Genomic DNA, 14,040 nt, shown 5'->3' with positions numbered 1-14,040 from the left:
CAAATCCAGTTCACCAGATTAGCCTCCACCGCTCGTGTGGAGGAGTGGGGAATCAAACCCGGTTCTCCAGATCAGACTCCACCGCTCCAAACCACCATTCTCAAGTTCTCAAGTTCACAAGGTTGGAAGAGACCACAAGGGCCATACAGTCCAACCCCCTGCCATGCAGGATCCCACAATCAAAGCACTCCTGACAGATGGCCATCCAGCCTCTGCTTAAAGACCTCCAAAGACGGGGACGCCACCACCCTCCGAGGCAGCGCATTCCACCGTCGAACTGTCCCCACTGTCAGAAAGTTCTTCCTAATGTTTAGGTGGAATTGCTTTTCTCTTAGTTAGAACATAAGAACATAAGAAAGGCCCTACTGGATCAGACCAAGGCCCATCAAGTCCAGCAGTCTGTTCACACAGTGGCCAACCAGGTGCCTCTAGGAAGCCACAAACAAGATGACTGCAGCAGCATTTATCCTGCCTGTGTTCCACAGTTTAAATCCATTACTCCGTGTCCTAGTCTCTGGAGCAACAGAGAACAAGCTAGTTCCCTCATCAACATGAAACACAGTTCTTAACCACTACACCACACTATGGGGATCAGTTCCCCTGGAGAAAATGGCCACTTTGGCCATTGGACTCTATGGCATTGAAGCCCTCCCCTCCCCAAACCCCTCCCTCCTCAGGCTCCGCCCCAAAAACCTCCCAGGCAACCCTACTGGGAAGGATTGTATGAGTGCAATTCATGCTTTCTGCGCAGCACCTGAGAAACCCTTGGCGCTGAATGGGCACCTTTTTGAATGAGCTGGCATAGCACAGTGAGAAAGAGCATTAAGTGAGAACAACTAGCTTGAATCTTGCTGACACTCGCTAGACGGGCTTAAGCCAGCCATTCTCAGTCTTGGCCCCGCTGGAATAGGCAACGTCTGATGTACGACGAAGAAGACCATGGAGGGGAGAGAAAGAGGGCAGCTAGACGGGATGGCGAGGTCAGCACTTTCTCTCCTGTTAAGCGTCATTCCTCGGCTGTCTCCAGATTGTTACTCTTAGGACAATATCCTGCTTCTTCTCTGAAGTTCCACTTGTGGGCCTTTTACGCACAGTCTGTTTCCGCTGGACCTGGCTGCTCTCTGACTGCACAGTGTACGCAGTCAAATTCTGAAAAAAAAACTTTTTAATTTTAATAGTTGTATTGAAGTGTGCAAAATATTACAGAATATGTCAAGATATACCAAAGAACATAGGCTATTTTTGCATGGCAATTAGCAGCGCGTTCCAGGCTGAATTGCCCCACATATTTTTTTTTTAATTTTTCACCTTGAACCGTCATTCCGGAAGTGACCGCGAAGCCGGCACATACCATCTTCGCATTACGAAAGAGCCCCTTTAACATGACCTTTGATCTTTGCCGGTGAAGAATCCCCCTCAAGGAGCCATGCAAAACAATAGTGGTGCGTTAGCTATGCACATGCTAATGGCTATGCAAACAGGAACGAAGGAGTAGGCAAGTGTGTGTGTGTGTGTGTGAAATTTCTCCTTTTGCGCCAGGACCGTGAATAGGCATTTTTAAAGTCGCATTTTAAAAAAAGAGCTGTGAGTGAGCATCAAAACTGACCATGCACAATGGCCTAGGGTATACAAAAAAGAAAAAAGGGAAAAAGGAAAAGTGAAATATAAAAACACAGAAACCGACTTCCAACTCTCCTCATACAGAACAGAATATAATTTTTGTTACTTCTTTTGTGAATAACTTTGATTTTATCTGTTTTTACTTTAATTATTATTTAGTTATTTTCATCTTAGTCCACTGGGGACTCAGAAATCAAAACTGCAGCCTGAGCCTGTATGGGCTTACTCGGAAGTAAGTGCTGCTGCATTCAGTGGGGATTGTTCCTCTGTAAGAGTGCCAAACGTCCGCAGTTGACTTGCCTTTCCCTGTCTCGTTCTGCCTTCATTCAGGCATCCTGCCCTGTTGACGTGGCGGACAGCAATGGACGGACTGCGTTGCATCATGCGGGTGAGCTCTTTCCGCAGCACGCAATGCTTCCGAAATTCTTCCGTGCCCAATTTGTCCTGAATGTTGGAGTGGCTAATGACCCAGTCTTGCTTTGGATTAAAGAATTAAGAACCTGCCATTAAAATAAAAATTACTTCCAAATATTGTACGGTGTGTATGCATGCAAGGTTTGTCACAGTTCTCGGTAGGGTTGCCAAGTGCCCGGGGGTGGCGGGTAAAATCCTGCCAATCCACCGGGCTGCCCGCCGATTACCTGAAGACCGGCGGGCAACGCAGGCACGCGCACCCGTGTGACGCATCCACATCACTTTCAGTTTTACTTTGAAGTGACGCGGATGCTCTAGCAATCTTCTTTTGATAGATTGATAGAGATTGATAGAGCGTCTGTGGCACTTCCGGGTAAAACCGGAAGTGACGTGGGCGCGTCACATGGGTCGCGCACTGCTGAAGAGCTCCCGCCGGTGGAGCAAAGAGACCTGGTAAACCTAGTTCTTGGGCATTTCAGTTCATGTGCGTCTTCCCCCCTCCACTTTACCAACATGCATTGATAAAATACTACAGGCTGAGTATCTCTTATTCAGACTGCTTGGGACCAGCATTTCAGAGCTTTCTGTATTTTGGAATATTTTGGAATGTTTGCATATACATGATGAGATATCTTGGGGATGGGACCCAAGTCTAAACATTTATGTTTTTTATATATTTTATATACATTTTATACACATGGCCTGTGTCCTGGGTCAACAGCCGACATCCCCCCCCCCTCACCGGCCGTACTTACCTGGCAGCAGACCCGACCGAGAGAAGCAGAGGCCGAGGAGGAGAGTTTGGCAGCAGTGAACCAAGCTCTGTGGAGCAACAGAGGGCAAGCTGGCTGCTACCGACGGGGAGGACAGTTCAGACTCCCTGTCGGACTGGTCTGAGGCCGATGAAGCTTTCCTCGACCGTCCCCAAGTGGAGCCCGAGGGTCTCGGACTGACATCCGCTCCACAGCCTGAATGTAATTTTAAACAACATTTTTAAATTTGTGTACATTGAACCATCCATGGCACTGCTGAGGGCCTGTGAGTAACGCCTACATGTCAGCTCAAAACGCCCGGTTTTTGGATCAGCCCGGATATCGGATGGCTGGATAAGGGATACTCAACCTGTACCTAGAATCTGTGGCACAGAGTGGTAAGCTGCAGTACTGCAGTCAGAAGCTCAAGACCAGAGTTCAATCCCGACAGAAGTTGGTTTCAGTTAGCCGGCTCAAGGTTGACTCAGCTTTCCATCCTTCCGAGGTTGGTAAAATGAGTACCCAGCTTGCTGAGGGTGTGTAGATGACCGGGGAAGGCAATGGAAAACCACCCTGTAAAACACAGTCCGTCTAGTAAACGTCAAAATGTGATGTCACCCCTTGGGTCAGTAATGACCCAGTGCTTGCACAGGGGACTACCTTTACCTTTAAAATCGATCTTGATGCATGTAATTTTTGAGTGCAAGAGCACATGTGAGCATTAGTAACTGTGTGTTTTCCCAATAAGCACATGTGCACATTGGCATAACACCGCATCGTCATGCTTACAGCTCCCTCAAGGTTGCTCATTTGCAGTGTTTCTTCCATGCTCATGTTCACATCAGTACTGGAGGGAAACAATGCAAATGTGTGGAAGGCACCAGAAAAGAAAGCTGCGACAGAGTGTGCATGCGCCAATCCCAGGATTACTTTTAGACGTTTTCCTAGTTAAACCGGAATTAAGGAGGAGAGGAATGCAGCACAGAGAGGAATGGTGGAGCAATGAAGGAACAGAATTAGGGAAGCTGGCTGATTGGTCTGCTGCAGCTTCCGTTGGGCAACACACACAACACTCATGTTTCCCTGACATACTAGGTTTCTATGTGCGGGGTGTGTTTGTGTGGAATTACTGAACAAGGTGCCCTGACCTGGATGTCCCAGGCTAGCCTGATCTCAGCAGGATTTGGAAGCTAAGCAGGGTTGGCCTGCTTAGCTTCCAAAACCTGCAGATATTTGGATGGGAGACCACCAAGGAATCCCAGGGTTGCTATGCAGAGGAAGGCAATGGCAAATTACCTCTGTCTCTTGCCTTTACCTGGATGTCCCGGGCTAGCCTGATCTTGGCAAGTCTCAGAAGCTCAGCAGGGTCGGCCCTGGTTAGTATTTGGATGGGAGACCACAAAGGAAGTCCAGGATCGCTACGCAGAGGCAGGCAGTGGCCAACCACTTCTGAACATGTCTTGCCTTGAAAACCATACTGGGTTGCCATAAGTCAGTTGCTTTACACACACACTGAATGAGGTGATTTCCTCACCTGATACCGCCTGGAAAAATTAATCACCTGTAGCCAAGTCTCATTCGGCATTCAAATAACAACAAACACTTTATTACGGCCTTGCCAGAAAAATACATATAGTTAGTTCAACGGGCAGATGTACATGTACATACTATATGCTGTTACAACATAATCCTTCTTTCTGGGAACTCAGTCCTAAATAGTCTGCATACATAACTACATAGCCTTTTGAGGTTGATCCTTCACTCCTTAGGAATACTCTTAGATTGACGGATTTTAATCGCTACTGCGCAGAACCTCGCAGTGGAGGATGTTCCCCCAATAACAACATCTGCAATAAATCTGATTGTGTCACCCCTGTGACACCTTTTATTAGCGGGAAAATGAGCTGGACACGAGCCTCATTATACCAGGGACAACCAAATAAAACATGTGCCACTGATTCCAGCTCTCCTGACCCACAGGGGCAGAGTCTCTCTGATATTGGTATCTTCTTAAAACGGCCCTCCAACATAGCCGAAGGGAGAGCCTGGACACGAGCTAAAGTAAATGCTCTCCTATGGCTTCCTCCTTTCAACTGAAACAGATAGGATGCTGGAGCTACTTTGTACCTATTATTTTCTGTTGATATGAAGGCAGGACACCTCCCCACATCTGCATTAGAAGTTGCAAATTGCCTCTGGTGCTGTGGTCTTTGTAGAACCCTGACATGTATTGAAATGCCCCATTGCAACAGCAGATTTGATCCCTTCTCTTTTTCAGCGCTCAGCGGATGTATCTCTTGCTTGGAGATTCTCTGTGATTTCAAGGCTTCTTTGAACACCAAGGACCAGGTAAGGCACCCCCCTTCCCCAGTTCAAGGTAAACTTCCCATTTCTTTTTGGTTGTATCTTCTCACCGCCAAATCAATGTCCTTAGTAAGTGGCCACAAAAAAAAGGGCAGAGAATGGGATATTTCCTGCAAAATGCTGTTTCTTATGAATCTTGCTGTTCTCTAAACACACACACACACACACACAAAGTTTCTAGCCCTACTGAACGTTACTAGGCTTTATGGCAACCTTACCCAGTAGGGTTTTCATGGCAAGAGACTAACATAGGTGGTTTGCCATTGCCTTCTTCTGCATAGCAACCTTGGACTTCCTTCATTTCCTGCATCCAAGTACTAATATGGGCATCAAGCTCACTTCTTCAGATAAAGCTAGATTTTCGGGGTATGAGCTTTCGAGAGTCAAATCTCTGATGAAGTATCTGACTGAGATCGTTTATGCATGGGTATTTTCCCTCACGTGAACTTCTGTCTCAGTTGTTCCTTGGAGTTATGCATGAGTTTTCTATCCGTTAGAGATGACCTCGCTGCCAGCCCTCACAAATCCTGGAGCTTCCTGTTCCTCGGTTAACCAGATTCTTCCCTCTCCCTTGAGCTCAGCCAGGGTGAAATCTCTGTGCATACGGCAAAGTGCGGGACATGCAAGCTTCATTTCGCTCACAGCGTGTAAAGAGGCAGGGATTCAAATGCTTCCTGCTTCCTGGAAGCTCTTTCTGAGCAGAAGAAAGGCTTTTTAAAACCGAGGGTTGGATTTCTCCCCCACCCCCTTCTTTTCAGATTGCTCCATTTTTTGTTTTATGTTCTTAAAATGCTTTTTTATGCGGCAATTAGATGGGGGGGAGGGAACTTTTCTATCACTACAGACAATTACGAAGCAGCATTTCAAGGGGCGGGGTTTCAAATACTTCTTGATTTGAGCTTGGAGACTGCTGGTGCATAGACTCCCGACAGTAAAGTGTGGGTCCAGTAAGCAATGAACCTCAGGTAAAACTGCCATGCATAAATCACCAAAGGGAGCTTTGGATCTTGAAAGCTCATACCCCGAAAATCTTTTTGGTCTTTAAGGTGCTACTGGACTTCAATCTAACTTGCCTCTCATCTATGGTTCTGCACCCTTACCCTGTAGTTTGGTTGGTTTGTGCCGCTGTCCTTTCAGCATCTCCTCTCCCTTGGCAGGATGGGGCAACCCCACTGATGCTGGCAGCCAAGATGAGCCATTCGGAGCTTTGCCATTACCTGCTGCACCGGGGAGCGGCCGTGAACACAAGAGATCAACGGGGCCGGTGAGGGGCAAGGCGTGTGTGTGTGTGATGCAGTCAATGGGGTGGGTGCAGGCTTGCCAGGTGCCTGCATATGGTGGGCAACCTCTAGCCAGTTTTGGCCGGTGCTTGCCATCAGCCAGCCAGTTAGCAGGGGGAAACAGGCCAGCCAATTAGGGAGTGCGGCAGTCATGGTCCCCGCATGGTGACATGACTTCTGGTGTGACCTGGAAGCGCTGACATGACGTTCTAGCACCCCCCACTTCAAACTTCATGGTTTCTATAGAGTTTTGGGGCGAGAACTGGAGTATCGCCCTAGTCCAATGCTGGCCCCTAGGGTACCACTGGGAGGGGGCGTGGCTCAGTGGTAGAGCATCTGCTTGGCATGTAGAAGGTCCCAGGTTCAATCCCCGGCATCTCCAGTTAAAGGGACTAGGCAAGTAGGTGATGTGAAAGACCTCTGTCTGAGACCCTGGAGAGCCGCTGCCAGTGAGAGTATCATAGAATCATAGAGTTGGAAGGGACCACCAGGGTCATCTATTCCAACCCCCTGCACAATGCAGGAAATTCACAACTACCTCCCCTCACACCCTCAGTGACCCCTACTCCATGCCCAGAAGATGGCCAAGGTGCCCTTCCTCTCATGATCTGCCTAAGGTCATAGAACCAGCATTGCTAACAGATGGCCATCTAGCTTCTGCTTAAAAACTTCCAGGGAAGGCGAGCTCACCACCTCCCGAGGAAGCCGGTTCCACTGAGGAACCGTTCTAGCTGTTAGAAAGTACCGTACAGTACTGATTTTGATGGACCAGGGTATGATTCAGTATGAGGCAACTTCATATGTTCATATCATCACATGGTGGCGATGATAGCACCCCCTATGATAGGTACTTGCCTCTCCTGATCTCCGATAGATCCATTCCACTAGTAAGGGTGGTTTCCACCAGCCGAGGAAGACCCCCTGATTAGGGCTGTTGAAAAAAAAAATTAGGATTCCGCAAAATTCAGCCCATTTTTATTTGGGAAATGCCAAAGTCCGAACTCCCCCGATTCGAATCCATGCAATTCGGCGCGAATTCCAGCGGTTGCAGCAGTCCTGGGGGCTTGCCTTGAGACCGTTTGACTGTGGCACAAATAGGGCAGCTGCAAACGAAGGAGTCCACATCAGAACGCATCCCCCCCACCAAAACTGTCTGCGCAACAAGTGAAGGGTTTTCAGGAACCCAAAGTGTCCCGCAGTTTTAGCTCCATGGGCCAATTGCAGGACTTCTCTTCGAAGTATCTTAGGCACGTATAATTTCGAGTCTTTGTACCAACAACCACCTTGCTCAAGCACACCTTGGGGCAGGGTCTGGGCAGTGCATTTGGCTAAGCACTGAGCCCGAAGGGAGTTCAGGAAGGAGTTGGAGATGGTCATCCCCCCTCCTTTCGCGGGAGAGGCTGGACCAGGAGCTGGTGGTGATGGAAGGGGGGGGAAACTGATTGTTGCGGGGTGCCGGATACTGACGGCGCAAGGGGGGCTGGCGAGGGAGCCGGCTGGTTAGGGTGGGAGACCCTGTCGGCCACTGCGCAGTTTCCATGCTGAGGTCGAGTTTGGGACCAGGTCTGCATGGCCAGCATGGGCAGGGCCCCTCTTTGTGCCGGGCTGAATAAAGAGTCTGTCGGCCGATCAAGTTTTACTGGATATTGAGCCAATCCGGATAGGGCATCAGCAAGTACGTTCTGTTTCCCAGGCACATGTTTAAGAACAAAACAAAATTGAGCAAAGAAGTCCGCCCAACGCTGTTGTTTTGCGGACAACTTATGGGTCCCCGTGAGGGCAGCTAGATTTTTGTGATCGGTCCAGACTTTGAAGGGGACCCTGGACCCCTCCAGGAATTGCCTCCACAGAGTAAGGGCATGATGGACAGCTGATGCCTCCTTCTCCCAAATGGGCCAGTTTAGTTGGGCATGCGCAAACGTTTTCGAGAAGTAGGCACAGGGGTGAAGGAGACCGTCTGGTCCTCTCTGGAGAAGGCCCCCCCATGGCTACATCGGATGCATCGACCTGCACAATAAACATTTGGTTCGGATCTGGGTGCTGCAGCACAGGTTCAGAAGTGAAAAGCCGTTTGAGGGCCGCAAAGGCGGATTGGCATTGATCAGTCCACAGTATTTTGGCAGAGGGCAACGTTGCAGAAACCCCTTTACCCTTCGTTTTCAGGAGGTCAGTGATTGGCAGCGCCACTTGAGCGAAGTTGGGAATGAAACCGCGGTAGAAATTAGCAAAGCCCAGAAATTGCTTCACTTGCTTGCGAGTGGAGGGTGGAGTCCAGTCAAGTACCGATTGGACTTTAGCGGGGTCCATGCTAAGGCCACGATGAGAGATTATGTACCCCAAGAAAGTTATTTTCTCTTGGTGAAATTCGCATTTAGACAGCTTTGCATTGTGGTTACGCAGCTTTGTGGTTACGCAGACATTGCAAAACTTCTCTGACCAGTGCAACATGTTCCTCCATGGTTTAGAATAAATAAGGATGTCATCCAAATAAACTACCATGCCGCGGTACAGTAAATCATGGAGGATTTCGTTAATGAGTTGCATGAAGACCCCCAGGGCCCCTTTTAACCCGAAAGGCATCACAATAAATTCATACATTCCAAAACAGCTAGAGAAAGCGGTGAGGGGTTCGTCCCCCTCACGGATACGGACTCGATAGTAAGCTTCCACTAAGTCTAATTTGGAGAAAACGCGTCCCTCTTGTAATTGTCCCAAAATGTCTGAAATCAATGGTATGGGATAGGCGTTGGCTTGGGTAACTGCATTAAGCTTTCGGAAGTCAATGCATAAACGTAGGTCACCCTCCTTTTTTCGGACAAAGAACGCAGGGGCTGAGTTGGGAGCGTTTGATCGTCGAATGAACCCTCTAGCAAGATTTTTATCCAAAAAGTCATGTAACACAGCGCGTTCGGAAACGCTCATGGGGTAAATCTTGCTCTTAGTTAGTGTGCAGTCTTTGACCACTTCAATTGCACAATCTGTGGCATGGTGGGGGGCAAAGCGTCGCATTTTTTAACATCAAAGACATCTGCAAAGTCTCTGTATACCTCGGGCAAAGGAGTCGGCGATGAGGTATCGGAGGTTAAAGCCGGAGCGGGTGGAGGTACCACCGCGACTTCATGTCGGTGCTGTTCGCACTTGGGATTGGCAAAGGAGATAGTGTCAGTTTCCCAGTCTATACAGGGACTATGACCTTTGAGCCAATTAATCCCTAGAACAACTTCGAATCGGATGGGGGCTATGGTAAAGTCTATTTGTTCCCAATGAGAACCAATACCCATCGCTACTCCCCGTGTGCGATGATCGACTGGTCCCCCCTTAAAATGGCTCCCATCCATCTGGGCGAATTGGACGGGAGCTGGTAGCGCTTCGGACTTGACTTTGAGGGCTGCAAATGTGGCCTCACTAATTAAAGTGCGGCCGCAGCCAGAGTCTATAAGTGCTTTGACAGGTAATTGGGGACCCCCTTTATAGTGTTGTAACACTGCGTCCACATAAACAGTGGTTTCCACTTCACTCACCTTGACGGGAGTCTTGGGTTTAGCAGGAGATTCTGCAGGGGTCTGTGGAGACGCTCCACTCACCACAGACCGTATCCGTTTTTTGACAGGTCAAGTGGGGTTTCCAGGTTTAGAGCTGGAGAATTCCATTGATTATCCTCGTCAGAAGAAGGAGAGTTGTCCCCCAGTGGGGCACTTGTAATCCGGGACCCTGCGGGGTCACTTGGTGCAGAAAGGTTAGCCGATTCCTCAATGTGAAGTGCAGAGGGTGTGGGTCGTCCCGGCGCTGCGCTGCGGGTGGCCGCGGTGCCTCTGCGTTGAGGTCTCCCTCTAGCTCGGGATGGCATGCTGGGGCGAGTGTTTTCCGGGCGTTGAGGACAATTCACTGCAAAGTGACCCAATTCCCCGCAAACTAGGCAAGCCCCCCTCTGGAATCTTGTTTCGCGATCCAGAGGTGGCCGCGTAGGTTTACACAGGCTGGAAAGCGGCGCTTTTGATGGGTTTTTTTGGGCGCTTTTATCCCTGCTCCGTTGCCGGACCAGGGAAATGAAACGTCGGCGGCTCTCGACTTCCTCAGCTAGTAAAATCCAATCCTCTAGGGTCTCTGGATCACCCCGCATATACGACCAGTTAAGAATGTCAGGGTGTAAGGCTTCCCTGAAATAGTGAATAAGGGTGGCTTCAGGCCAGTCCACAATTTTACTGGCCAGTCTTTGGAATTCATCGGCAAATTCCCGGACTGGAGAGGAGCCCTGTCTGAGTTGTAATAGTTCTGCTTTGGCTCGCTCCCCCATAAAGGGGTCCCCAAACCATCTCCGCAAGGCAAACATGAAATTGTTGAGGGAGCGGATAGAACGGGATCTAGTGTCAAATTGAAGAACCATCCAGTTGGCTGCTTTCCCCGTCAATAAAGAGGCTACGAAAGGAACTCGACTATCCTCTGTGGGAAAGTATTGCCCCTGTTCTCTCATGTAACTGTCCACTTGATGTAGAAAACAGGGCAGAGTCTCGAGCGAACCATCGTAGGTCGTCTTTAGCTGAGGTTGCTTCCATTGACCGGGTATGGGTTGTCCCGGTTGCACAGGTGCCCCAGGAATTGGTACAGCCAGGGCTCTTGGGGCTAGGGGGAGAGCAGGTGGTTGAGCGGGTACACCCGGCTGAACTGGGAGGTCTACTGGTGCTGTGGGTGGTTGAGCGGGTACACCCGGCTGAACTGGGAGGTGTACTGGTGCTGCGGGTACAGGGAGAACGGGCTGCGCTGGAGTCGTCAGCGCCTGCTGCAAGCACTCGTTTTCTAGAAATAAGCGTTCCATTTGATCCTGGAGGTGGTCTACACGATCGTATAACTCCCGGTTTTGAGCCCGCAATAGGTGCACTTCTTCCTCAGGGCCACCCGGACGATGTGCTTGACTGGACCGCAAACCAGTGGCCCAATGGGAGCTGTCCCCATACAAAGCCGGCGAAAACGTTGGTCCCAACGAGGGGTCGGTCCGCATGGTGTCTTTGGGGTGCACATCCGCTCGCACCCGTTCTGCAGCCAACTGCTGATCCCTATCCCGTTCGGCCTGAGCTTTGGCCGCCGCCCCCGCCGCCTCTTGGTCCGCGAGAGCCTGGGCGGCTTTGAGCTTCAGGGTGGCAGCCGTGGTAACAATCGGTAGAAGTTCTTTCTCCAAAAGGGCGAGGAGCGGTTCAGACTCCCCGCCCAGCAGCGGTTGGACCTGGACCGCTAGCTCGGGTGCCCCAGCCCCGAAAGTAGGGGTCAACAACCGTGTTAGATCGGCTACCGTGGTATCCTTTGGTAGTCCCACAAACAGTAGCGCTGTTTGGACAGCAGTCTGTTGTGCCTCTGCTTGACATTCAACCGCATTTGGCACCAGTGAAACACCTACCGGCGCCTACTGGCTCAGGATGCGGCAGGGCGAATTGGGGAGGCTGCCAAAGGTTGCTGTTGAGTTTCCTGCAGAGTTAACCTTGCCAACAAGCGAGTTAAGGTGACCAGGTCATCCTGGGCAGCCTGTACTTCGTCCAGAAGCCCGTCCAGGATCACAAGGTCATGGTAGACGTTCTGATCCGAGTCCTCAGAGGTCCAAGGTTGTGCCGCGGCTAGCGATTGCCACTGGCCTCGAATAAGTTCCACTAGGCAGTTGATTTCCGCATCAGTCCGTATTGCTTCCAATAACAGATCCCGTAGGAGGGTAGGGTCGTCAGGGCAAGTCGACGACCCCAGCAGCAGGGCCCAGGGATCCACATCCACGTCCTTCAGGATCCCGCTAGGCAGTTAGTAGAAAGTATGAGCATTGCTGTCACAATGTAAGCCTTTGGCCTAACCTGAACCAGAAACCACATCAGAGACAGTCAGGTCTAAAGAAGCTGGGTTTTACTGGTCAAATAGGTTAACAGAGCATAAAGTAAAGGTGACAGCAATGGAGCTTGCTGGCTTGAACTTGGTAATATAAAAGCATAGAAAAAAGCAAGAGATTACAAATCACAAACAGAGCTGAGGTTCCCTGAGCTTCAAACGGATTTAGATATGCACATCAGTCCTTGAGTCTGGTCAGTGGGAAAACGAAACTAAACAAATCAACTGAGATACAGGCCTGACATTCTGCCCCCCTTAAGGCCCCCTCCCATCTTGCAAGGGGGACGGCTTGTCCGGGTTGCACCAGCTCGCGCCGTCCCGACGCGCACGTGCCCAGCCAGCTCTGTGCGGCCCCGCCCACCTCCCAGCTGGTTGTCGGGGCGGGGAACGCCGGCATTCACTCCATAAGACAAGTTTTTAGAGGAGGAAAACAATATTTTTTCTTGTTTTCCTCCTCTAAAAACTAGGTGCATCTTATGGTCAGGTGCGTCCTATGGAACGAAAAATACGGTAACCAATCTTATGAATGAGGGAAAACCTGAGGATGCACAACTGAAGCCCCCCCAAACCAGGGAGGGAGAGACACGAGCAGCCACACACAACCCCAGGCAGAACGGGCGAAACCCCCCCTCTCAAACCAGTATGGCTTGGCCCCAAACGGGTAAAAAACCAAGGAGGAGGAGGCGCAGTTGCCGAGTGGCGCCGGGGAGAGACTCATGCAAGCCGCACCGTCGCACTCAACCCCAGGCTAGGGGCAAAAAACAAAAGCAGAGCACAGCACACACTCCCGCAGAGGCGAGCGGGGACATACACCCCTCGGCAGAACGGGCGAAAGCCCCCTTTGGCTTCCCCCTACCCACCCACAGAAACTGCTCCCCCCCACACACAGACTCTGCTTCCCCCACACATACACAGGTAAAAAATTATAGAGAAAACCCCCAAAATGGGTCTTACTGTGGATGTCTTCTCAGGAGTAATCCAATACAATTCCATTTATGCACAGGAGGTTTTGCCTTGGATTTGCCGCTCTCTAGATGCACAGGATCGCCTGCTCCCAATCATTCCAGTGGGTGGATGGGGGGGACCACATAACTCGGGACCCCCTGACCCAATCTTTACAAAACTTGGGGGTTCTTGCAAGAAGGGTCACCTGAAGCTACACTGAAACTTTGGACCTCTACCTCCAAACATGCCTCCCCCGGAGCCGCAGAAAGCAGCGACTGTGCTGTAAATGGAATAAAGATGCACATTAAGAATGGGGGGACCCCTTCCAGGCCCCATAAGGCAGGACCCCCTGACCCAATCTTCACAAAAATTGGGGGGTCTTGCAAGAAGGGTCCCCTGAAATTACACTGAAATTTTGGGACCTCTACCTCCAAACATGCCGCCCTGGAGCCGCGGAAAGCCGCGACTGTGCTGTAAATGGAATAAAGTTGCACATTAAGGATGGGGCCCCTGACCCAATCTTAACAAAAATTGGGGGTTCTTGCAAGAAGGGTTCCCTGAAGCTACACTGAAATTTTGGGACCTCTACCTCTAAATATGCTCCCCCAGAGCCGCGGAAAGGCGCGAATGTACACACGCACACACCCCCACGGGAATCTCTCTCACACACAAACAGACACTCTCTTTCTCTCCCTGGGCCGCGCAGCAGCTGGGCTCACATACTCAACCGTGACTGATTGGCCAGAAGAAGACCCAGCTTGGCCACCATTGGCCGCGGGAGAATGCTGCTTACTAACTGATGGTTA

At 50.4% G+C, this 14,040-nt stretch overlaps 1 protein-coding gene across 1 annotated transcript in view; it reads left to right on the top strand.

Annotated features, from left to right (window-relative positions):
* The window catches only part of ANKRD24 (ankyrin repeat domain 24), a 66,230-nt gene that overhangs the window by 18,536 nt on the left and 33,654 nt on the right, over window positions 1-14,040 (top strand). Inside the window, exons 5-7 of the mRNA XM_056843984.1 lie at window positions 1,951-2,008; window positions 5,065-5,135; window positions 6,308-6,414. Coding sequence (XP_056699962.1) covers window positions 1,951-2,008; window positions 5,065-5,135; window positions 6,308-6,414 — 236 coding nt within the window. The remainder of the gene's footprint in view (window positions 1-1,950; window positions 2,009-5,064; window positions 5,136-6,307; window positions 6,415-14,040) is intronic.

This window comes from Euleptes europaea, chromosome 2 (genome assembly GCF_029931775.1).
Source record: "Euleptes europaea isolate rEulEur1 chromosome 2, rEulEur1.hap1, whole genome shotgun sequence".
In the NCBI taxonomy this organism is placed as follows: domain Eukaryota; kingdom Metazoa; phylum Chordata; class Lepidosauria; order Squamata; family Sphaerodactylidae; genus Euleptes; species Euleptes europaea.
The sequence above is the reverse complement of the archived record's forward strand: the minus strand, read 5'-3'. Positions and strand labels throughout refer to the sequence as shown.